The sequence below is a fragment of the Falco biarmicus genome, chromosome 9, assembly GCF_023638135.1.
Source record: "Falco biarmicus isolate bFalBia1 chromosome 9, bFalBia1.pri, whole genome shotgun sequence".
NCBI lineage: Eukaryota > Metazoa > Chordata > Aves > Falconiformes > Falconidae > Falco > Falco biarmicus.
This window is the reverse complement of record NC_079296.1, coordinates 4,863,198-4,888,357: the sequence shown is the minus strand read 5'-3', so window position 1 is coordinate 4,888,357 and position 25,160 is coordinate 4,863,198. Positions and strand designations below refer to the sequence as shown.

The 25,160-nt window shown below is 41.0% G+C and overlaps 1 protein-coding gene across 2 annotated transcripts in view; it reads right to left on the bottom strand.

Moving 5' to 3' along the window:
- NUP214 (nucleoporin 214) overlaps positions 1–25,160 on the bottom strand; it is a 45,108-nt gene that overhangs the window by 17,522 nt on the left and 2,426 nt on the right. The window contains exons 3-27 of one of the 2 annotated variants that reach the window (XM_056351742.1): positions 24,789–24,940; positions 24,332–24,536; positions 23,795–23,865; positions 23,397–23,460; positions 22,582–22,685; positions 21,861–21,967; positions 21,118–21,184; positions 20,414–20,537; positions 18,357–18,518; positions 16,818–17,274; positions 15,268–15,443; positions 14,498–14,589; positions 13,827–13,916; positions 13,300–13,449; positions 12,904–13,062; positions 10,636–10,739; positions 9,901–10,083; positions 9,342–9,427; positions 9,151–9,234; positions 8,572–8,817; positions 7,683–7,844; positions 6,614–6,722; positions 3,248–3,323; positions 2,515–2,623; positions 1,223–1,328 (exon numbers count right to left, since the gene is read on the bottom strand). In XM_056351742.1, the coding sequence (XP_056207717.1) occupies positions 1,223–1,328; positions 2,515–2,623; positions 3,248–3,323; positions 6,614–6,722; positions 7,683–7,844; positions 8,572–8,817; positions 9,151–9,234; positions 9,342–9,427; positions 9,901–10,083; positions 10,636–10,739; positions 12,904–13,062; positions 13,300–13,449; positions 13,827–13,916; positions 14,498–14,589; positions 15,268–15,443; positions 16,818–17,274; positions 18,357–18,518; positions 20,414–20,537; positions 21,118–21,184; positions 21,861–21,967; positions 22,582–22,685; positions 23,397–23,460; positions 23,795–23,865; positions 24,332–24,536; positions 24,789–24,940 (3,445 nt within the window). The remainder of the gene's footprint in view (positions 1–1,222; positions 1,329–2,514; positions 2,624–3,247; positions 3,324–6,613; positions 6,723–7,682; positions 7,845–8,571; positions 8,818–9,150; positions 9,235–9,341; positions 9,428–9,900; positions 10,084–10,635; positions 10,740–12,903; positions 13,063–13,299; positions 13,450–13,826; positions 13,917–14,497; positions 14,590–15,267; positions 15,444–16,817; positions 17,275–18,356; positions 18,519–20,413; positions 20,538–21,117; positions 21,185–21,860; positions 21,968–22,581; positions 22,686–23,396; positions 23,461–23,794; positions 23,866–24,331; positions 24,537–24,788; positions 24,941–25,160) is intronic. The other variant, XM_056351743.1, reaches the window with a different exon arrangement.

The window sequence follows — 25,160 nt, the reverse complement described above, 5'->3', positions numbered from 1 at the left end:
TTGAAAGTATGCGTGTTCTGAAATACTTAATGTTACCCACTTCATAAAGAGAAATTAACTTGAGTATTAGATAGGTAAACATGCAGGATTTCAAATAATCATTTCTAAGGAGTTATCCCTCTCCCCAAACATAAGAGATGATCGACGAAATATCTGTTATCCCTGAAAAAGCACTCCATAAGAGAGTTTTCAGAATAACTGTATGTTCATAATATGCACCTTGCTTTGCATTACCGTTATGTAACAGAAATCACCAGATGGCATGGGGACTCTCTAGTCACCTCCATGAACGGACTACTTTTCAAGCCAAAACATGGGATTTGTTCTGTTTCACTAAAGTAAGTAATTAATTTAGCTAGTTTGACTGTTGATACAAATTTCAAGTCCTAATTGGGAATTCCAGCGCTTCTGTCTCTCAAACCTCTGCAAGCATTTGAAACCTGTATAAGTAGGCTCAAGTTGGAAAACCCAACATCATTCTCTTCAGAGGTGATAAGTGTTAATATGACCAGGTTCAGGTTCCTCCTTCTCCTATCCTGGAAGCATAAGCTCCCACCATTCAACCTCTTCTGCCGCAAAGCCGAAGTTCATTCTCACACGCCTCTGCACAACTTGCTAGGGATAATTTTCCTGCTGCAGCTTTGTTCACTAAGAACAATGTTTAAAGCCAGCTATGATCTGCCTCTTCTTCCTCTTCCTTAACCCCAACATACAAGATACAGCATAAGTGTTCTTCTCTGACTATGAGAAGTGGTGATGTGCAAAGACAGTCAGTGAATCCAGTGCATCAGACCATGACTGGGTGCTTTAACCACAGCCATATTGCTCTAATCTCAAATCATCACCTGACAATGAGAAATACCAGCATACACAGTGTATGATTTGTTAATAGTCCACTATAGATAAACCTGAAAAGAAAGCCAGTCACTATTTACTCTTGGTTAGTTACAGACTTAAAAAAAAAATCTCAAAAGCAACATGGTATTGTGTAAAATGCTGGCAGACCTTCAGACCTCACTCAGGTAGGCTTCCACAAACAAGGTGGTCTTCCAAGAACTCTGGTGAAACCCCTGCCCTCCCTACCTAACATTTGCAGGTGCCGTTTTTATTTAGCTAAGTATTAACTTAGCTAAACTTAGTAGTAACTTAGGCAATGCTTGCTCTAACAGCTGACACTCATATTTAATGTCAACTACAAGGAAATCTCAATGTTCATACAGACCCCACAGAAGAAAACGAGAACGCTTTGTTAAGCTGTGCAGTCGTTGCTTGTACTGATGTCACTGTAGCAGAAGTCACAGCTGTAACTGTTTTTACTTGCCCTTGTCCTGTAAGTTACAAGAACAAGCATTACAATAAAGAACAAAACACCCTATCATCCAGCCCTCAGAAAAGGAACAGTCTGCACACACAGTCTGCAATTTTATCAATTGGAAACAAAGCTTTTTTGCCACTTATACCAGGTCTGACATTTGTACAGAGAAACATTCTTGCTACATCATCAGAGAACACAAGAATTATTTCAGAGATTTAAGGCATCAGAGCAAAGATAGGCGTCATCATCTTGACAATAAAAATTAAGCAATAAAATCAATAAATCCTTGGTAAAAATCTCGTCAACGTATCAAAACACATTTCAAATAAAAAGGAAGTGCTATCAAATTCAGGAGCTGACATTTTCAATAAACCAAAATTTAAGAAGCATTTGCCATGTCAAATATGATTCCTAGCTATTTTTACTGCTTCTTACCCCTGGCTAAGAGGAACCTACATCCATGGATTAGAGTCAGAAGACCAACAGAGATGGATTTTAGACATTTATGCAAGAGGCTTATAAAACCGTGTCCAATGCAAGCATTATTATCTAATACACATTAAAAATCAATTCATTCCCTCCCTAAGTGCTTCCTCTTCCTCCATTTGCATGGAACGATGTAAAGTGGGCATTCCTTTCTTTAGAAGTTTCTAAACTGTGTGCGACTGATCACAGTATCTGAACTGGCTTCAAAGTAGGTCACAGAGCTCAATGCTCAACAGACCCAGTACCCGAATTAGTTCATTCCAAGCTAGCTCAGGTACTCCTATGGTCCTGCATATTTAAAAATCAAACTAGCATGTTTAAAATGTTTGGAAACAGCTTGATTTTCACGTTTAAAAACCAAAACAGCAAAGATGGCTGCTTTTGATTTGCTGTCAAACCACTGCAACCTTTGGTAGATGTGCTTTCAACACTTCTTGATACGGTAGGTTACGCATTCTGAGTCCACTCTGAGCAAGGAAGTGTATCGTCGAATTTTAGGTGCAGGAACAGAAAGAAAACAGAGCGATATATAAAACCACTCTCCTGCTCTTCTATATCTTGGTTTTTCAAATTTTCTCCCTCAAGATTGGCACAGCAGCCTCTCAGTGGAGGAAAATCTTTTTTCCTCAGGGTCTTCATTCTCTGGATTGCGCACCCTAACAGATGGCAAGACATCCAGACCTTATTTCCATCTCCACTAAAGACCAACTTACCAGAGATTTTGCTGCCAGATGATGCTGGACCAGCTGTAGATGCCATAGGACAGGGTGCAGACACAGAGGAAGGTGGAGTCTGTCCCTTAAGCGAACTTGTTAGAGGTGTCTAAAAACACAATACCACTTCAGGTCAGTGCAGTCTGTCCATTTACAAAGGTCGTTCTGACTTTGGTCTGGTATTGGGAGTCGTGCTGTGACTTAAGAACAAACTAGAGGAAGGTGGTTGAAGCAATTTTAAGTGCCCTTCAATCCTGGGTTCCGTTAGGTCTTGACACTTAAATAGAGTCAATACTCAACTTTTCCAACAAGTCTCTTGCAGAGGCTAGTAAGCCTCCATGGGCAATAGCTCAATGATTCCAGGGGACAAAGACTTCTGTGTGTTTTTTTGATGTGTGGACATTAAACCTAGCAGCTCGTCAACCAGTAACAAATGTTTTCAGTAGAATAATAGGATAGGGAAACTCTCCCTTGATTGCCTAGTGCTTTTTTTCTGTGTGTGAAATTTTCGTATAACTACCTAACACAGCTTCTAATCGCCACAGTCTTGCAAGCCTTCAAAACAGAGAGAAGGCAAGACATAACAAAGATACACCTAGCATCACACTGTCGAGGTCACAGATAAATAAATGGCTTGCACAAAGAGATTTTTAGATGACAACTAAACCCTCAAACTGTGCTGAGCATGCCCCAGTACAGTATTCCACAGGGAAAGGGTTCTATATCAAGATACCTGTTTAGCTTGATTTGTAGCAACAGTTGCCAGAACTTGGTGGACTGCCTGGGCTGCAGAGTGAGGTACAGATGACCTTAAAAAGAAAAATTAAAATGTTAAATGAATGGCTAGTCTAAAAGAGGACTTCCTCACCTCTCAAAAACCACAGCTTCCCGAAGTCTTGAACAACTGCCACTTTTAAAGGTTGCACGCACAACTCCAAACGAACAAATCTGATTAGGGAATAAACCTCTTAAATGAATCAGCCACATTTAACAAAGAAAGTCTGCCAATGCGTTTAAAGCTCTAGACTCAAACGATCAAGCCTTCTTCACACACTTTTGTCTCTGAAGAGAGTCAGGCCTTTCTATTTTACAGGGAGTTGATGAAAAATCAGCAGGTAAGGGGATTACAATTTTATGCCTAGTGGATAACAAATTTAAGAAGCTTCCTTTATAGCGTGGAGCCCAGTCAAGTACATGCAACTCTCAGAAATGCTGAGCAAGGAAACAAAGCTGGGGGTGGGAGGGGGGAAGTGCTTCATGTCTTTGCAGCGTGGTATAAGCATTAACGAAGTCATGACAAGAACCATGATTATGTTAACCATATTCTACATTAAATGTTTGGGAATTTTGACCATGAAATAAATCGTACATCAGAGCCCACAGACAACTGCTGCAGAACAGCAGCTGCTTTATGTTTGAAGCATCCTACCTACACGCTGTGGGCCACTAAGACACCAAATCACCATAACTTGGGAATGGTCATCCAGTTTTAGCATTTTCTCAAGTCTGTGGCTCACCATATCCAGCAGCTTAAAGAGCCAATACAAAAGTTTTCAGAAGCTTAAATTCAACACTGATTGCACTCTCATGGTGGCAAAGGCCAGCCTTCTCTTACCCTAGCAGGCTCTTTCCATCTTGACTCAGGCCAGGTGTTCCCTAAGGCAATAAGCAAATTCTATACTCTAGAAAGGGCCGAAGCTGCAAATCCCAGACAGTAAATGAATCTGGGCATCAAAAGCTGTGTATTTCCTAAAGCATGAAGACTCCCAAATAGCACAAGTGGTTTGGTCAGCTACAGGCCAACTCACAGAAATTTCCTGCTATATTCCAAAGGGGACACAAGAATGAAACAGTAATTTTGCATAGCCCATTAGTCTTGGATAGGGGTTTGTGCCTTAAACAGCTCTGCATTACCAGCAAGTCCTTCCTTCCAGCAATGAGCACACTCTCCCTTTATGTTGCACAGCCTGGATCTGCCCTCTGCCCAAAGCAAAAGAAAAGCAAACAAAGAAAACTTCAAGATTAGCCCTGGAAAGAGACCATGCAGCTGTCAATTTCAAGTTCATACTAACCCTGAACAAAGCAGAAAACAACAGAAGGTCTGTGAAATTCATGATAGGGTGGGACCTTTTCCCCAGGAAAGTCTTAGGATTACTTGACCCGCAGCATTTCTGGCAAGGCTATGAAAATGCCGGGTTTGACTTCAGTTGCAGCAAGAGGAGGGGTTTGCACTGAAAACTGTAACTGGACTGGGACCACCAACACACCTAGACACAGGCCATTGAACAACTGATAACAACTGAAAAATCATTACTGCTTAACAACCCGAAGAGTGTGCTGTGGCAGCAAAAGACAGCCAGGATATCTGAAGTAGCAAAAACTGATGAATTAACTTTGCTGGGTGAACGCTCTTTGTTTTAATGCTGCATCTGACTGGCGGGCATGGTTCATTTGGGTAGAATTTTTAAGAGTACATTTTTATGAGGTCAGCTATAAAATAAGACTGTAAAAAGCCTTCGAGATATCAAGCTAGTTGGTGCTCTATAAATTAGAGAGATCAATCAATACAGCCAGCCTAAAACTACTCAAAAGTAAGACAGGTCTTTAACTAAAGTTCAAGTGAAAACCAGTCTCAGGTATATATTGCTTGCTCATGTCCTTGTCCATGTACAGCGAGTACTCTTTACTTTCTTCATCATAGTTTTGATGAAACAAAGGGTAGAGGCTGCTTTTAGTAAAATTTCCCAAGTAAAGCTATTTGCAAATTTTACTTTCAAAAGATGGTAGCATTGCTCTACCCGCCTCAGTTAATCACTTTCAGGAGAAAATAAAAAATACCCTCCCCCCCAAACTGTTTCCCAGTTAAAACGCAGAAGAAACCATGAAGTAAATGTCGATGTTAGCAGCCGAGTACCACCACTGTAAGACTCTCTTCCCTTGTTGAAAAGCTGCATCAATTTAATCTTTTTTTCTTTGACAGTGCCAGAAATAATGCAACAACAGAAGCTGTTCCAACGAGCTGTACACAGACCCTACAGTTACATGGATAAAGCATTTGCAACTCCATGTGGACTTACATTGGAGATACATGGTGAGTTTATCCTACTTTATGCATAAGCCCAACTTTGCTCAGACTTTTCAGTAACACCCTTCCCTGTCCAGCCCAGAAGCAGCCATGCATTATCTTTGTCTTAAGCAACAGAAGGAACTTCAAGCAAAGACAGTTTCAAGGTCGTTACTATGACAGGGAAAAGGACTAGTTCTGTGGCTGCTGACAGAGCCTGGAGATAAGACAGAAATCTCTGGAATGAGCTGAGCTGGGTGTTGTCTGTAGCAGGCAAAGTAGGAAAGCCAAGTGTTACAGCTAACTCACGAGAAATCTTAATAAATTTAAGGTTAAGTACTAGACTACAACATTCATAATTTACTCATAAGGAAGACAGCCTTGAAGCTCTGTATTTTTCCAAAGCGATCGGCCCCTACTGACACCCTGCCCTTTAGTCAAAATTCTGATGTCAACAAACTTGAGACAAGTTTCCAGAAAAGCCAGAGCACAGTTCTCCCCTCCCTCAGGGAGTGAATCTGGGAACAGACAGAAGAGGCATAACTCCAGAGGAGCTTTCCTCTCTAATGGATGACGAAGTAGAAGGAACATCTGGACAGCTTAAGGCCACAGACCACACTCAGTGACAGAAGGGGTGCAGTTCCCTCACAGAAAGAGGCAGAACAGAGGTACGACTGGAGAGATACTAAATCCAAAGCACATATTAGCAGTAAAACCATTGGATCCCAAAAGGAGAGAATGCACTAAAATGCATTTCACAGACTAATGGAGAAGGAGGTTAATACTGGTCTTGTCATTTGTTCAGGGCAAGCCATTAGCAAGTCCTCAAATGACCTAGAAAGAAAATATTTCTTCCTTTCATTCCACAAACCCAATACTCTTGTCTAAATGCATCCAGTTTAGTCACAATATAATAATAATGCATCACATAGTCACAGACTATATAAAATACTACTACTGCCCCCCACCGGCAGATGTAGCCTATTGCAAGTGCTACCGAAGGCTACCAAAAAGAGAAGGGGAGCACCCACTCACCCTATTACTGTGGAGACAGCTGGAGTCAATGCACCAGTCTTGAGTTCTCGCACATTCACCACCTGAGGAACGTTTTTCAGAGTCGATTCGGTCAAGGAGGTGCTTACAGCTTTAAAGAAAAAGAAAGAAAAAAGAGAGAGAGATAAAGACCTCTGTATTAAGCATTTCGTTCAATGTGGTGCCTATGAGTAACTCCAGAAGAAATCCATCGAAGTTTCTAAGAAGGTATGTGGTGTATCTGGACCAAAATTGTTTGGCATCTCAGCCTTCAATAAGGACATCAAAGAAGTGGACAGCTTTCTAAATAGTTGGTACATTTTTTGTTGTTAGCTGACCAAATATAATTATTCTTATGATCTTTCCCTTACCTACATTGTAACATCTTATGTTAACAGAAGTTACCTGTGTAGTTAACACCCCACCCTCTGCCAGAATTCACGTCACTGGTCCACTTTCTGCACTTATACTCTCCATGGGCAACAAAAAGAAACTAACCCGGTTCCTCTACCAGTAAGTAAATTTGGTTTCTTTTCTGCACTGATGCTGCAGTACTGGGGAAGCACCAAGAAATGTCTAAAACCAAAGAAAAGCTTAAATTGGGGAACCTTTCTCCTGTCAACGCAAAACCTTACAAGCAGATCCAAGGCTTAACTCAACAGCTCACTTTAACTTTTCAACATTAAAATTGCTTTACAATTCAGGTATCTAGTTGCGTAGCTAATAATGAAGTTATTAATACAGGCCAGTGGCATCCTTTCTCTGCTCTCTGACTGTTTCTTGTATACAGATCAACCGCCATGCCAGGATCCCCTAAGAGCCATGGAAATTTCTGCCACTGCACAGATGAGAAGGCATACAAAGAAAACTGAGGTGGGAGCTTCTCAGCATTTTGTACTAGTAGCTTACAAGAAGAAGGAAGACAAAGAAATACTGGGTAGCTCAGAGATGCAACAAATACAGATCTGCATCACATTTTGACTGATGATCTCCTCCTTTGAGAGCACTAAATTCCTGTGAAATCCACATTCAGCTGCTCAGAGGTCACTTGGGCAATTAGCCATCCTTTTACCTGGGGACTGGTTAGCCATCTGCCTCCGCAGAGCTGCAGCAGCAGCTGCTTGTGGTGCTGGAACAGTGACAGAGGGAGCAGGGGCCCCGTGTTTCACAGTCTTTGTTGCAAGCATTGTACTGTCAGCCCCTTGTGGTATGATTCTGTTTGAAGACGTAGGCACTAAAACCAAGAAACGAACAAAAATATTACAGTTCACTCTCTCTACAAATCAGGGAGACTTGAAAGCCTTTGCTGAACTACAGCTTCCTTCTGACAAGACTGATGCACAGGCCTTTTAAACAATAAACACAATCCCTCCCTGGTAGTTTCTGTATGTCCCAATGAATTTAGCACCTAAGTCTCAATAGCTGTCATTTCAATACATCAGATGACTTTCAGTTTTCTGTTAGACGCTTCTGCTGAGACCTTATTTTTCTCTCTGGCTACAGATAAAAAAAACACTTCTCTTGCACAAGGAAAACTGAGTATATGCAAATATAATTCTTACTGTGACTCACTGGGCTCAGAACTCCCAACCTTGGCCACACCAACCACATGCAGTAGTACTTCAGTTTCCTGGTCTTTGGCCATTATTTTAAGAAATAATGGCACACACTTCAGGCAAATTTACTAAAGGATGACAATGCTACCTGTGGGTCAGTACTATCTGAAAGAAACAGGCTATCAGAAAGACACAGTCAGTGAGTCAAGGTATTTTAGCATTTTTAGCTCAGGTTCATAAGGTTACAACGCCACGTTGCTAACTGCTTTTGGAAACTTGGCAGCATAAATCTGCATGCTGCAATCTCATTTCTCCAGGACCTGAAGCACTGGCAATGGATACAGTGGTTAAAGATACTGATGAGAACACATGCAGAATAGAAGAGACACTGCAAGAACAACTCACGCAAAGTACCCAGGGAGAGGTGCTGTTTCCCAAAGGATGGAGACTGAGCCATTAAACCAGGCTGGACAGAGGGAGTACGGACCACAGGAGCATGACGAGGGACTTGGACTGGAGCAGCCTCTTCTTCCTGGTCCACTGCCTGTGAATCATCATTCTCCAGTGATTGGGAAACCGAGGACGTTGAACTGACTTCATCCAAATCTTCATAATATCTTGTGGACAAGAAGGCAGATCGGGACAAACTTGCTGCCATATCAGAAACAAAATCACACATGTGTATTAAGTTGAAGGAAACATCCAGCCTAACAGCCAAGACAAACGCCCTGTTTTAAGATGCTCTTCTACTGGCTTATTTTAATCCTACATCAATGGATTTGACTTCTTAATTGCCAGGAAAAGCAGCCTTCAATAAGATAGTAACTGAAGGAAAATCCTACTGAGAGCAGATGGGGGAACAGGAAATGAGAGGTAGGGGTTGAGGAGTGAGAATCCAAAAGCTAACTACAGGACTGATTCCCACAGCAGGTAAGTCACCCTCCTGGAAAGCATTTCAGACTTCAATGGTAACTAAAGTTTTACCTGGAGCTGTAGACCTAATTGGTGGAGTTTTTCTCTTGGCTAGGAAATTCCTCAACTGTGCCTGTTTCACAGGGGATAATTTAGCTGGAAAACCAAAGACAGTTATTAGTCTACAATCAAACTGCAAGTAAAAAAAAAAAAAAAGTAATTCATATTTATGTTGTGAATACCAGGAAGAAAGAATAAATTACCAGGTACTTTAGGCAGAGGTTTGGCATGTGATTCCAAGGTAGTTTTCATCAAGGCATTGCGCAGGCTTTCAAGGTCACTGTCAAAACTGGGACAAGGCAGAGCAGCAAAAAAACGTATCAGCAGAAAGAAACCAACTAGATCAAGAGGGCCAAAGGAGCCACTAAAACCATTGGCTTATCTGGAAGAACAAGAACAACTTATCTGGCTCCTCTAGATACTGTGCTATTGTATCTTTATTTTGGAAACTACAAGCCATTCACTACTTTCTTGGAATTTGGACAGACAACAAGCAGTACCGTGGCCTAGAGGTACATTATCCTGTTTACTACAAAAAACATAACAATAGGGGAAATTTCTGATAAGCACTGAACAGTGTATCACAGAATATAACCAATAAGCTTCTGTATTACCTGGGCATAGTTTAGTCTCATTTTTAGGGCATCCTGTCCTGCCATACCATATCCACAAAACATCATTCTGTGGAGGATGCACCCTTGCACATTGCTGAGGGCAAGAGGGAAGAAGCATCAATGCTACTCAAACTTGTGTTTCACGTACCTTTGAGTACTGCTAAGAGAAGATGTATCACTGGGAACACTCCACTGAGATGTCTGATTATACAGTCGGAGCTGCTGTAGGCTGTTCACAAGATGATTTAATCTCTTCCTCTGCTGACTGATTATTTCCCGATTATTAGCCAGGGTGTTAAACAACGTCTCTCGTTCAGGAACTATCAGACGCCTTAAGACATAAGATCCAGAGACAGAGAGAGGTAAGGACCTTTCTGTGTATCTAGCCACAAGCAGGCATGCATACGCAAAGTAGTTGAGTGGTTCTAGCTACTTAAACTCCACGAAGTCAAACATGGTTTGCTTTGAACACCAAAGTCGTTCAGTTCCTCACAAATGTGTATTTCTCCTTTGGATATACAGCAAGTTTATTCATTTAGCCCATTTACTTCAAGATGTTTTATTTATTAGAAAGGTTTCGTTAACTATCACCAATGGATGCATTTAGTTTCTTCAAAGCTTATTTTATAGCAGAGGTGTTTTTTTTCTATAACCACTATCTACACTGTACACAGAGATGCAGCAAGCTTGTAACATGTATGGAGACAAACAGTTTGAACCTATAGCTCCCATTACGTGTCTTAATCAAGCTTTATCGCTAGACCCCTCGAAAAAGATCATACTGTTAAACGGAAAAAAGCTTTTGTTTGTTGATTAGAGACTAATGCCCAATTCGTCGACGTGTTCCTTACAGTTGTTCTGTATTTCAATTTCAGTTACTTACTTCTGCTTTCTCTTCTGCTCCAGGTGCCGATCCCACTCCAAATCCAGAACATCATTCACATCCTGAACAGCAAACTTCACATACTGGTGCAAGCGTCGAATTTCCTATCATGCAAGACAAAGACAGCTTTTAAGTCACTTCAGAAATCTCAGCTTCAGTTGAAGCAGCTGAAGACCCTTTGGGCTCATTCAGTCCAAGCCATGCGGCACTTTCCCATATTTCTGCCTGGAAATTTTTATCAGCACAACAGAACCCAACAGAAAATCTACTTATCAGTCAATGCAGTACCCACAGGGCTTGACTAGGACATTTTAACCAACCCATCAACTGAAAATAATACTGCCCATAACATTTGCAAAACAAAGCCAGGTCCTTTCAGACCTTTCAGAAAGGGGTTTACAAACTTCAGTGTAAAAAACAAACCTTATTTCAAATCTAATTTCCAGAACACGACTCATTTGCTCCCACTCTCAGTGTTGAAATTTCTAACAATTACGGGTGATCAAAGTTTTGTAGGCTATTCACATGGCTCAGCATTCATAGACTATGATTCATGAAAGCATTCACAAATGCTCACAACTCCTACATTAAGACAAGGAATTAACTTGATTTTTATAGGTAGGGAAATAAAAAAAAGCACAGAGAGTAAAGTGACTTATCCACAACCACACCATTGCACAACTAAGCCAGAGACCTCTGGCTACAAGCCTTCTCCCTAAACAAAACCAGCGTTCAGTCATTGTTTCATTATTGTCATGCCTCCAGCCTGTTGCAGCGTGAACATGTCTTGTACAAGATCGTAAAATGGAAATGGAAACTGCAGTTGGTTTCAGCTCATCTCAACAGAATGCTGACTTAAATACAAAGATGAAGCAGCCAAGGAACACAGGTTGGGAAAAATTCCACTGCAACTGTTTTCAAGATACAGCATGAAATTCAAATGTGACATACCCAACCTGAAACCAAATCCAGTCCTACTGTGGGCTTAGTGTTACACACTACCAAGCACAGGTTTCCTTTCTCCAGCCACTATGAGCATTATACAGCAGCAGCTCCCTGGATAGCAAATTGATATGGCTGGACATCAGAAAGAGCCACAGGATCTTTAAAACTCCACTGGAAACGAACACATGAAGTTGACTACTTGAGCTTTTCTTACCCAGGAGAATAAGGATGATGTAGACTGAATAAAATTTAAAGTCAGACTAGAGCTGTCTTTCTCATAAGCTTTCAGAAAGTCGACCTGAAAGCTCTCTCCTTACATTCCAACCTCCTTCCATTTCTTTCCCACTCTGTTACTCTTTCCTCATGATCCTCTCTCTAGATCATGCATTTCAAGATTATGTCTCTGAAGTCACAAGCATAAGCTTGAAATGTCATAGAGATATCCTGGACATCAAAGCAGGCATACAATTAAGGCTGTAAATCAGTCTACAGAATCCAGGTGAAGATTAGAGATCAGATCTAAAAGAAATTATTTTACGTCAGCTGATTTCTAGTAACTGTCTGTGTGCACGCTCTTGATACCTACTGTAACAAAGATGACATTCAATTCTGTCTTCAGTCTGCTAGTCAGACTTCTTGAGGGAAACTTATCAGTGTATAAAAGACCAAGTATCATTTGTAGGGCACATTCACTCTATTTTGCTTAGGGTTAAAGAGCCCTCTCATCACCAGAGCTGTAACAAAAAGAGTGCTTCACCCCTAGTTTCTTTCATGTCTCTGAAAGCCTCTTTATGTGCTGCTGGTTATTTTCCTTTGTGCAACAGCTTTTAGAGTGTCATTTAGCTTTATGCTCTGCCATCCATGACATTAACCACACAGTTCTGTAGGTCATAATAAATCATCAAATTGTTCCATAATGCACTTGCTGAAGATAAAAATAATTCCAAGAACTCTTCTACAAAGTGTTGGAAAAAAAATTGTTTTTTAACTGAACTCCCTGAGCAAACACTACAGGCTGAGAAGGAACAGGATGTAAAGTGTCACATTTTCAGCTCAGAACAGACTTGGATCTCAGTGAACTGTCTCCCTTAAGCAGAAGTTTTGAATCATCAAGGCAAATGGCAACAACAGAGGAGCTTTAGGAGAGGATTTTCAGCATATCTTGCAAACTCATGGAAAACAAAGCTCATCGTACTTTTACTAGACTATGCTGAAGCAGCAAATACCTAGGGCAGAACAAAACTGCTGGGCACTTGCACACGCAAGCTTCAGTTTTATTTTATTTAAAACTCTAGATTAGAAGTTGGCTGACATGCTTCATACCTGAAGTTGTGCTTCACTCTTGGGATCCAAAGGTTTCTTATAGAGCAAATGTAAATACCCCGAGCTATGATTCCGTTCATTCTGTTCTCTAGCCTCTTCTACCCCTGCAAATCCCTCCAGCAAGGTTGTCTTCAGAATACTAATATCTCCATGAAGTGACTGCAAATAGAACAGATGGGACAAGGTTCAAAGTAACATTTTTTTCATTGTCATCTCTAGTACAGGGGCTTCTGCAAGTGCCTGCCTGAAAGCACAAATGCAAATGTCACCCGCACACTAACGCAGCATAGTCAGATGCTCCATCTGTATCAGTTCAGCTTTAGCAGGTTAAGCAGGAACACCAGGTGAGGAACAGTCATTGCTGAGAGCTAAACAGCTTGAAGATGCTCTACTCACCTCTGTTGTCTCTTTAATTTCCAAGAGGAAGGTGTGAAGATCATCTGACTCAGTTCGCAACATCTTCATTTCCTCTTGAGTACCAACTTGGAAACAGGCTTTGGAAGTCCGAGCCTTCAGTTCCTCCATTTCCTTTTGAAAATGTGCAATCTACAAAGTCAAGCAGAAGAAAGTGCTGTCACTGAAACATAGCAGGGTGTGGAACAAACATCACAGGTCCTGAATAATGTTTCTACTACACCATAAACACCTGTCACTTTGCAGTCACAGCAGGAAACTCTCCTTGAATATTAACAGGAAAGACTACACAATTTTTCCAGCACAGAGACTGAAATTAAAGATGACTGAAGAGGACACACAAACAGCAATTACAAACCAGGCTGATTATCTTAGGAAAAATTTCCATTCTGATTCCTAAGCTGACAGACACCATCAGAACATAGGTGAACTGAAAATAAAGTGTCTGTGTGCAGTGGTCTTACAGCTTCTAAAATGAAGAAAACTGCTTGGAAAAAAAAAAATCTCACCTCCTCTCTGATTCCTGCTATGACAGGGTCTGAATCCTTCCACTGGTGGGCCTGTTTCTCTAAAGCTGTGCTGGGGAGTCCTGATTTACCCTGGGGAAAAAAAACAAACCAAACAAAACCAAAACCAGTATTAGTGATATATCCGTTGCGAGGCCTGCTGTCAGAAACTCTATTCAGACACCAGTGACCAGGGAGACAACTGTCATAAACTTAAATACTAGTTCCACAGTAAACTAAGACCGGTATGTGCATGTTTGAATTAGGACTGTGGACCACCTAGAGATGTGTAGCTAAAGCTGTAGGAAAGCAAAGAAAATCTGTCTGTGCTGCTCTGAATTATTCATTTTAATATCCAATAAATTTGGTATCTCTCAATACACAGTCAAGCCATCTCTTGACTGCTTATTAGTTAGGAAAGCTGTGAAAACTTATTTCTATAACAGGAAGAATTAGTTTCTACAACTCTGATTATGACAACATATATCAAAACACAACTCTCTAAAGATGTGGATAGAACAGTTTTAGTCCCACAGATTTGATACTATTTTAGTGTCAAAAGCTAGCTAATACTTTTACCTAAGAACAGTTACTCAGTCCAATGAATTCTAAGCAATTCATAGCCCATGTAAAACATTTCATTCTCTAAAAGAATCCACTCAAGTTCCCATTACCTGAGTAGAGCTTGACTTTGCTGCAGATGGCGTGATTTTGCCTGTGTTCTGTAGTAAAGAAGCTGAAGGCGTATTTTGAGCAGGACGTGCCACTGGAATTAAAAAGAGGAACAGTAATTTATGAACTTATACAAAACTTGAGGAAACAGGCTGTGACCAGACACAACCATAATCACTGCTGTCAAATCCAAAAGGAATAGTGGTATGGGCCCCAGTGCAGGAACACGTTCCTTAGGTGGTGTTTTACTCCCATGCAGCTTCTCTGCTAACAGTAACAAATGTCACTCTCCAGTATCTGGCTGTACCACTCCTGAAGGACCTCAAAACCCCCAGTCAACGTGATCATTTCAGAGATGGAACATTATCGTGCTAACAAATGAGTTCTGTCTAATTTAAATTTCTTTGTGAGCACGACCCCAGTCACTCCAGATGCAAGACAAGGCACTGATGTGCATGACTGCTGAGAAACATTCATAATCAGAGATGTATTACAGAGCACTGAAAGTGCCAGAACTTCTGAAGGAACTTAAGAAGCTGAATATATTTGTCTCACATATGGCTCTCTGGGGAACAAAGTGCACAAATGGAAAAACTTCTCAGTTTCAGTACTAAGTCCATCACATCATTATGGCGTGCAAATCAGGAGGTCTGTATCAGTAAAAGCAGCAGGAAAAACAAGAAAGAAAGAAGCCAAATTAAGCTCATGTACTAAAACTTTTAGAACATTGTTTATAATGCATTATTCCCAACAACACGTATCAGACTCCTACCTGTGACAGGCACAGGGGTCGAAGTCTTCAGCGGTGTGGCAAGAGAGGCTGCGAGGGGCGTAGACTGGCCCAGAGGACCTCCAGAAGCAGTTTTTGAAGGGGTTGAAAATGAAAACATTGTGGAAGTGCATTGACCACTGCTGCTAGTGGGAGAAGAGGTGTCTACAGCAGTGAACCTGCAACAGAAAGCAGAACATCCTTCAGCTTTGAGCTGGTCCTGGCTGTTTCCCTCCATCCAAAATAAATCACTAAGTTCTAATGAATTAGCATCCTCTGGGATCAGCAACAACTCAAGCTCCAGATACAAAATTACAAGTGTAGCTTCTGAAGATAGTAAGGAGGAGCTATTCAGGAACATTTCTGAATATGTAGAATGACAAAGACTGCTACCGTAGAACCACCCAGTGAGCAAAAGCTAAATGCCACAAAAAGTACTACCCTGCTTCAAAATGCCCCTCATAATTTTGAGCCAAAGCACCAACTATAGCAAATCTGAGCTGCCCTCAGCGTCACCCTTGCAGCAAGGCTCAAACAGAAATTTTGCAAGAAGATAAAAATTTCTATTCATCTGCAAACCCAGCCCCTCAAGGCAGCCAATTTATTCAGCCAATTCACAAGCGTATAATTTGCTTTATGCACAAAACAGAAAATCCAAAAAGCCATAAAAGCTACCATTGGATCTTGGTGTAGTAAAGATTTTTCTAATTAAAAAATAATCATTTGAACGATCAGAAATGTCTTATGATGCATTTACATGAAAATTGCTCTCCACAGAAAGTAGTCCCAAATAACTTAGTTCTCTGTTTTAAACCATTCTTTCTAAAAACAGAAAGCAAGTCTCAGGAGTTGAAGGGATGAGTGGGTATATGAAATCCAAGAACACTCATCACTCAAATCCATTTGACATAGCTTCTAATCAGCAACGGCTTTCTTTCAGTTGGCACAAACAAGCTTTGAAGATTTCACATCTGTGTTCAGTGACCAAGTACCCATTTAAGAACAAAACCAAAAGGTCTGGCATCCCCACTGAATGCGGGAGTGGAAAAGAAATCCATCAGCTATAGATACAGCTTCCCCTCAGCTCCACAAGTTACTTTTTAGGCTGGGAGTCAAAGAAACTTGTGCTGTCACCACCACACTACATCAGTCCCAGACATAAAGGATGTGAAATCCCAGTGTTCCCCAAGAGTCTTTAATCATGATTTGCATCAAACCAAGGCATGGAATTACTGTTTGATGCCTATGATGCAAAGATATGAAAAAAACCTAGGTCTGTGGCAATTTGGCAAACTGCCAGTCTATTTTTTGGCATCGTCCCCTAATATTTTCCCCATGAACGCAACCTCTAGCATGGGAAGCACTGAGGGTTTTCACACCCATGATGGCTATGTCTTGGACAAAGAGAGGCTTCTTCAGTGCTTTCTTGGGAGCATGGGGAACAGCTGTTGGGGCAAAAAAACAGAAACCATCTTCAGAACTACCATACATTGTCCATGCCTGGAGCAATTTAACAATATCCAGCCACTGCATTAAGTACTGTATTTATTTACTTCTCATTGAGGTTCACTTTGACTGAAGAAGCTGAAGGGGCAAAAGATGACTTCTGTGCAACAGGTGTTGTGGAGAGTGGTGGCCCAGGTGAGCTGTCTGCAGCTGGTTTAAAGTTCATGGATCCAAACGAGAAGGAGGTGGCAGTAGCTGCAGTGGTGCCCACAGAAGGAGCAGGAGTCATGGATGCCTTAGGAGAAGCAGAGGAGAAAGAGAACGTTGCTGCTCCAGTCAGACTGGGAGCCAGGGCTTGCTTGGAGGCATCAGTGGCAAAAGGATAAGGTAGAGGATCGCTGCCAGTAGAGCCAGGCGCCTTTGCAGTGGAAGGTGTAAAGGAAAAAGCAGCTGCTCCACCGGCTGCAGGAGGCTGACTTGAGGCAGGAGCAGTAGGAGCAACACCTGGCACCGTGTCAGACTTTAAAGAAGTTGGAGGAGTGGTTGGAGTTGTGGCAGTACTTCCTGTAGAAAGACAAACAGGGAAGGAAGAAACTCATTTGGCTGCATTGACTAATGGCAGAAGGTACTGCAAGGCCAAATGCTATTTGATGGGGACAGTTCAGCACAATGAGGAAGAGAGACTGCAGCGCCAGGCTTCCAGTCCCCGAACCCAGTAAGTGATATAGAAACTGCACAAAGTCCAAGTCACGATCAATACTACAGTCTGTCTAGGTTAATGCTGTCTGGAGTTTCCTGTGAAAAGGCTTCACCTTTCTCCATTCATTTTGATGAGGTTCCTGCCATCTCAAATAAAACTGGCTGTCAGCACACACATCAGCCAGTGCTGCGGAGAGGCAGGCTGCCAAACAAAAGTATTCTGTTTGGGGAAGCAGAAGCAAATTTGGGCTTAGGGAAAAAATGGTGGGTTTGCAATTAATACTTTATGCATGTTGGCAAGCAAAACTATCAGTTTACCTGCCCAGCATAAGAAACTGCCTACTTCACACTGCATATGGCTGCACATATATAACTCAAAAAAAATGCTACTCTTCACCTGCTAACACAATTTTCAGTGCTGCAAAAAGCTATCATTTATATAAGCTTTTGCTGCAGCCAAACACCTTAGTTCATATCATGGCCTCCTATGGCAAAACATGGAGGAAAACAATCACCTCTCTGAAGCACACAGACCATGCCCTGGATCTGCACAGTGCTTGCTCCTTGTCACCAGGCAGAGCCTGCAGTCATTGCTGCAGCTCCAGTCACACACCCCAAAGCTGGTTAAAGGGCCTCCTAGAATTGTTTTGAGAATTGCTTTGGCCCTGTTCTCCAAAGGTTAATTGCACAGTAGAATCTGAATGCACAGTCTGCAAAGTGCGTGAGATCCCACATAATGAACAGGACTAGATTATTTCACACTGATGTGCATAAAACAGAACAGTACTGGGAGCATAAAACATCCGAGAACTGCTCCCCATTATATTCTAAAGAAAAAAAAAAAAATATTTTCTGTGACCAAATACATGTCTAACCACCAAACTTACAGATGAAGATGACAAAGTTCCACAAATGCAAGTTTTCCCCTAACCCACCAGAGCACTTACCTGCTGACTTTGGAACTCTCTCCCCTGCTAACTGCAGCGACTCTGGGGTCACAATAAATGACCTGACTCCTGGGTTTTGGTTGATCATGTAAAATGGGCAGAGCACGCCATCCGTAGAGAGCAAGATCAGAACTGGAGCTGGAGCAAGGGTCTTCTCATCACCTGTCAGAGACCACATATGTAAAGTCCTGCAGCCAAAGTTTCCTGTCTATTCCTACAGGCACCTTCATGTGACTTAGCACAGTATTTCTTACATTTCTCCCTTCCTACTGTCACTTGCATCTTTGTTCCCTTGTTTCCCCATGAATGTCCAGTTCTGTTTTTTCCCCTTTGTTATTCCTTCCTATTCCTGAATTCATGCTTCATAAATTCATAGATGAAGGGTTATTTTGACAGTCAAATATCATCTCCTGAATGACAAAGCCCAACTTTCACTCATGAATACCTGTGCCAAGCTTTTTTATATTTTTGAAGCAGTCTTTCTTCTTCACCTATACACTGCTCCCTCCTTCAATCTTCTATGCCTTCCGGCAATCCCCACTTTCCATTGGGTTCTGGCACATGATTAACATCCATATACATAAAGTACGAAAGAGAATTGCTTTTTAACTTTAAAGAAAGCCAACATCAAACAAACATCCTGATGATCTGAACCTCTGATATAAAATACTTATATTTTGCACAGCTGCAGCTTTGAGCCTAGAGTCTGCTTCAGTTCAAATAGTCTCAGCACAGTTAGAGGCCCAAAACCACTCCTTATATTTTAATTTTAAAATTTTTAAATTAATTGGCTTAATTAAACAAAAAAACCCCCAAAATTCTAGGACGTAGGAAAAATTTGCTATAATCAGTTTGTCTGGCAGTACAATGGATGGCCATGCTTCTCTACCTATTGGTTCTTCAGGAAAACCATGTTAAGGAAGGGCAGTTTCCACATGGGAACAAGCTCCAGGACAAATGAGGTTTCTTTCCAATCCAAACTTGCTGTGAACTGCAAAGGCAATTAATGTGCAGCCAAAACGAGCTGATTGCACTCTGTGAGAACACAGAGAATGTGTTAGCAAAAAGCTTCTCCAAAAACCTTTCTAAAAATTCTAAGGCGGTACAACTGGGCTTTAAAAAAAAAAAAAATTAAAAAAAAATCTGTTCTGACAGATTCCTTAATCCAGTAACTGTAGAGATTATAAGAGAAAATGTTTCAAATTCAATTTGGCATTCAAGTAAAAAGTTTGACCTCAATTCCCTACTGTAGGTTTTGATTCAGGTAAAGTTCTCAGTTAATCAGCACCCTCCTGTGCTCTTCAGGAACTCTTTGACTGCTGTACCTTCCACTCTGCCCGAAGGCATCTCTATTTCAATCTGTAACTGGGTTTCAAGTGAGAGTTTTGAGAATTCACTAAGGTACAACACAATAGCTTAGATGTATCTTCAGTTTCAGCCTCTGACAAGGTGCTTTGAAGAGCCTTCAGGCAGCACAGAAGGTACAGCAACAATGCAACTGGCTAGATGTAGAGCACAGCAGGGTTCAGTCAGTACAGGCTTTGAGCTTTAATGCAGAATTAAAACCTACGCATTCACCTCAACAATCATTGCTTTTTCTGGCTTTGAAACTAACCCACTTTTCCTTTGTATCCGTGCAAATTTACTTTGTACAACCCAGTTCTGCAAAACGACATAAGCTACAAGAATAAAGAAAACCTCACAGGCAGTCTGAAGTCCCCGGTGTCGAATATGACTCCTTTAAACTCAATATTATCCTGGCTCTGTGAAACACAGACACGATTCAGGTGCTTTGTTTGCCATGTCTGTTAGGGTAGTATCCCAGGGTGCTGAAAGCTTTGCGTAGAGAACTCTATGTAACACTTTGTCATTTGGAATTCTCACACAGAACTAAGCCTACACGTGCTGTGGGCTTGGTATGAAAAGTGTGTCTGTCTCCTTTCCAGAACAATCTCTTAGAACGATCTCTCAGAACCCTGAGCACCAGGCTGCCCCTCAAGAATCTCTCATATATTGCCATTATTGGACTATTCCACAAGAAAGACTAAAAGACTTACTGATCAGAATGGGCATGTTACTGGTGTAGTCCACAGCAACACCAACAGGCAGAGTGTCATCGCTCTTATCTGTCACAGGAAGTTCTGCTCTGCTGGAGTCCTCCAAAACCCATGATTCCCAGTTCTGCAAGAAGTAAGATTATTATTCTTGACTACTGCTTGATTGTGACCAGCCTTCTTCAGAATTCGAGCCTACTACACCTGAAAGAGAAGTTAACTGCAAAAATGCTAGAGAGCATCTACTTGAATTTGTCAGATTAACAAATATCAGAAGCATCCAGGCCCTTCACAGATTTGTGTGCGACTTCTCACACATCACTGCAAGTCAGAGTTAAGGTTGGACAGTTTTTATGTTTAACTTCAGCTGATGACCTCACATGAATCACATTTCTAATAGTGAACTTCACCAAACAGACTGCCAAGTGAATCCTGAAAAATACAGACTTCTGGTACTTGGTTCACAACATACTGTGTTTCTGTATATCTTTTCTCTTGCATGCCACTCAGATCTCTTGCTCATTTAAGAATTACATTTATCTTAATATTTTGTAAAACTCAGATGTAAAAAGAAAGGGGTTTTGTATCGTTTTGAGGTTGTGTTTTTTTTTTTAAATACCATGCATTCCAGGTACGATATAGGTTATTCTTGCTTAGATTTTTGAGGAAGTACGTAAACACAAATGCAACAGGAACAAAAATATTACCTGATCCCCTTGCCTGGCAAGAATGCTGACTTCTGTGGAAGCTGCTGAAGCTGCCAGAACTAGGTCCCTGTAAGCATGGATACAAATAGGTTAAAACCGTTGTAATCTATGGCAAGGTCCCCAGCTCCACATTTCATTATCATCTATACAAATTCATATAGGAATAGTAACACAGTTATAACAATATAAAATTGACTTTTCCTCCCAAGATGAGGGAAACATGACTGGCTACATCACTACAGAACCTTTTTTTTTCCCCCCTCCTTTAAAACTAGTTACCAGGCACTGAATCCCCTTGCCAACCAACGATTTGACAGACACTGTATCATCATAAATAATGATGGTTCAAGTCAGGTAGTTGAAAAGTAGGTAGCTGAAAAGTCAGAAACAGCTTCTTCACACAGACACACAATGAAGTGAAAGAAAAAGTCATGCTTTACCCAACCTATGACTTACAATCTCAAGGGAAATGGTTATGACAGATTTTAAACAATCTTATGTACCTGCATATGAAATCATACGAATTCTCACCAGACAAATGAGTACCTTGGCATAAATAAAGCACACAGGAGAAACTAGCTCTACTTTCACAAAACGTTTTCAAAATAACAATTTCAACTAATTTCTCTCTTATTCAGGTATCATATAATTTACGAAAGTGAGGGACACAATATATGGAGAAGCACTGACCACAAAAACATGCATAACAAGGGAAAGACCTTGCCACGATTCCTGCCACTCACCATTCCTCAATATAGTTGAGGAAGTAATGATGCTGTCTCTCTGTGCAGCTCCCATAGCAAGGCTCCATGAAATTCACAAACCTCTCTGGTCGCTTCTCTTCCTTTTTCTGTAAGACCCAACACAGATAATTTACCTTCCACTGCAGAAATCAAGTAATCTCCTATAATTACGACTGCATCGGGATACACCCCTAATTACACAGACTTCAAGACAGAACAGGGATCATGAGACCACCTGAAAATCAAAGAATAAAACAAACAAACCAAGACACTCTTCCAAAAGATCAAGAAACAATAAAGAGGTTACCAGGGAATTTAGATCTCACAGCCCCCCCTGCAATGAATAACCTGATCCTAAATAAGAGCATATCATCAGGCCTAAAAATCTTCTTTACCTAAACTAAAAATGCACATATGCATGCACACAAAAAACATATCGGAATCTACATCAGTAAGGTTTTCTTCCCAAGTGCTTACTTCAGATGCCAGAAGCCTTCATGCCATAATTTGATCTTAGCAGACAGCAGGTTACTGATCGGTTTTCAAGTGGCTACTACTTCCTCCACTCAATCCCCACTACCCCCAAAACACAATTTACAGTAGTACCAAACTCGAATTCCACATGATGCCGATGTGAATAATGAAAGCAACTTGCTGTTATAATGAACAAGTCAAGAACAAGCAACAAACACTTCCGTCATTGTGACTTGCTGGCACTTACAGGCAATATGGCTACGACCACTTCTGGAGGAGTTTCCAGTGTCCCATCCGCTGCCGCGTATACAATAGTAAAGACATATGCGCCAATCCACAGTACATCCAGAACTGAAAGAGAAGGAAGCAAATGCTTCAGCCAGAAACACTTCAAACTTTTACTTACTTGTATCTTAACTGCACAGCAGACAGAAGTAAATGACAAAACAAACAAAGGAACCGCTAACTTCTAAACTACCAAGACAAAGGATTTCAATGATTTGTCTGCAGAATTATCAATTATTAGGGAGAAAAACTATGCGATCCCAGAAATTTCAAACACAAACCAAAAGAATGTATTTGATTTGTTTGACAGTATCACAGGCAAGACAGTCAGTGTTTCCAAGCATGGATGATGTTTTGGCATATCCAGATGAAGTGTTTCTGCTTTTCTAATTCTACTGCTTTGACATTTTATTGAAGAGTCAAAGTGATGAGATGAAGCTCACTCGAAATATATATATCCAAAAATCTTCTTGCTAAAGGGAGATTACTTGTGGCAGTACCGCCTATCACACCAGTGAGCAAAAAATAGCTTTTAAAATGAATACTTAAAACATTCTAGAAATAGACAAAGACTCTGGCCGACTGGTAATTTTTCTATGCAACCGAGATAAAGGACAGAATTATTTTTTTCAAATTATTAAAAAAATAATAAAAAAATCGCATTGTAATTATGTAACCAGTTCAGTATACAGCAGCTATAACTAGGAAAACATGGGGAGGAATGAGTAAAAGTATTTCACAAGAGAAAACAAGTTTAAAAAAAATAAAAAGATGTACCTTTAACAGGATTGTCCGAGTCATAAAAGGGAGGACAAGGGATTACTTTCTTCTCCTGAAGATTCTGCAAATAAAACTACTCTTAAATACAAAGTAAAAGGCAATAAACAAAGTCAACTGCAAATTTTGCAGAAAGCCCAGAGAACTGGTTTAGAGCAACTCACTCTTTAAAACTCACCATATGCCACTCAAACCATGACTTTTAAGTGGCAGCTGCAAACCTTAAACTAAACCCAACACTGGTGTAAGACATTAATTAATTACTGAAGCACCTGGGCATCTTCACATGGCTCACACCATGTGTCACCTGACCAAATTCTGTAGCTTGTAATGCAAAGAAAATAGAGCATATTGCAAACTACTGAACAGACATAATGCCTTACACCAACAATACTTACGGGCAGATACTGCACCACGGTGCCGTTTTGCCTCCCTACAGCCAGTTGTTTTCCCTTCGGGCTCCAACACACTAAGCAAAGAGAATTTCATTAGCACTAAGGAACAGGAGAGTTACAAGGCCCCACAAAAGCAGGACCAGTAAGTTAAAACCACAGGCTTTTTCCCCTGCAAAAAATCATTAATTTGAATTAAACAAACAGGGAGACATCCAGTCACAGACAAAGCAAGACCCAACAGATGAGGACTCTTATTTGCATGCTTCCTTGGAAATTACAGTAGAGCCTGAGACAGCACAAACAACAGGCGGGCACACTTTACTAATTCACAAGATGCAGCTCCTCCAATCAGCTGGGAAAGAGTAGTTACATTGCAACACATTTTCTAAGTCTCAGGGAGTTTAAATCCTTCCTTTCTGTGAAGACTTTTTTTATGAAACCTCCTCCCGAGACACGCAACCAGTATTTTTTTACATCTATCAGTCTGCTTCTGCTCCTCAGTGTCCAGCATTCTGCATGCTGTCTGAGGTTGCCACTCACCAGATGTAACAGCTACAGAGGAAGGCAGCGTGGCGTACACTTTCACAGAGTCTGTGACCTGCAGGACAGAGATGCTGCCATCGGACAGGCAGACTGCCACCATGGCAGGACTAGCAGGGTTCCACTTCAGGTCATTGACCACTGCTGCAGTTCCTGAGTCCTTGGCCAGTTTGTGATAAGCAAATGCACGTTTCTGCTGTTTTGCCTTTTAGAAAGACAAATACATGAGATAATCAACGCTCAAAATCAAGCTGTCCCAAAATCATAATTCAAAACAGTTTTGACCTTCCTATAAATCAATGACTGATAAAATTAAGAAGTAAGTTTGAGTTCTTATTACAAGGCATGCTCCACAGAGAGACAGAAAACCCCACCCAAGTTATGCCTCTCCTCCCACTGTATTCTGAAAAAAACCCTCACACAACCAAGAAACAAACCTACTTTGCATATGCCTTACCTGATTTAAGAATGTGCGGACATCAAAAAAACCAATGAAGGAACCAATCTCACTGGACATCATACAGACAGACAGTGTGAGATTATCACAGCTGAGAGCCAGGTGCTGCACAGGAAACTTCATGGGAACCAAGGTACTCTGAACATTCTCCACTTAGAACACAAAAGGAAAGGAAGACAGAATGAAGGGGACAAATCTAAATAGCAAGATTTGCTCTTGTAAAAGAGTATCATTAGAACGAGTTTATGCAAAAAACACCAGTCCTATTAAACACAGCTGCCAAAGCTAACATGTAGAAAAACTGAGTGAAAACAAATCCCTTCATCTCTATCAGTACGATTCTAAGAGTTGCCAAACTTCCTAAGAAAATTC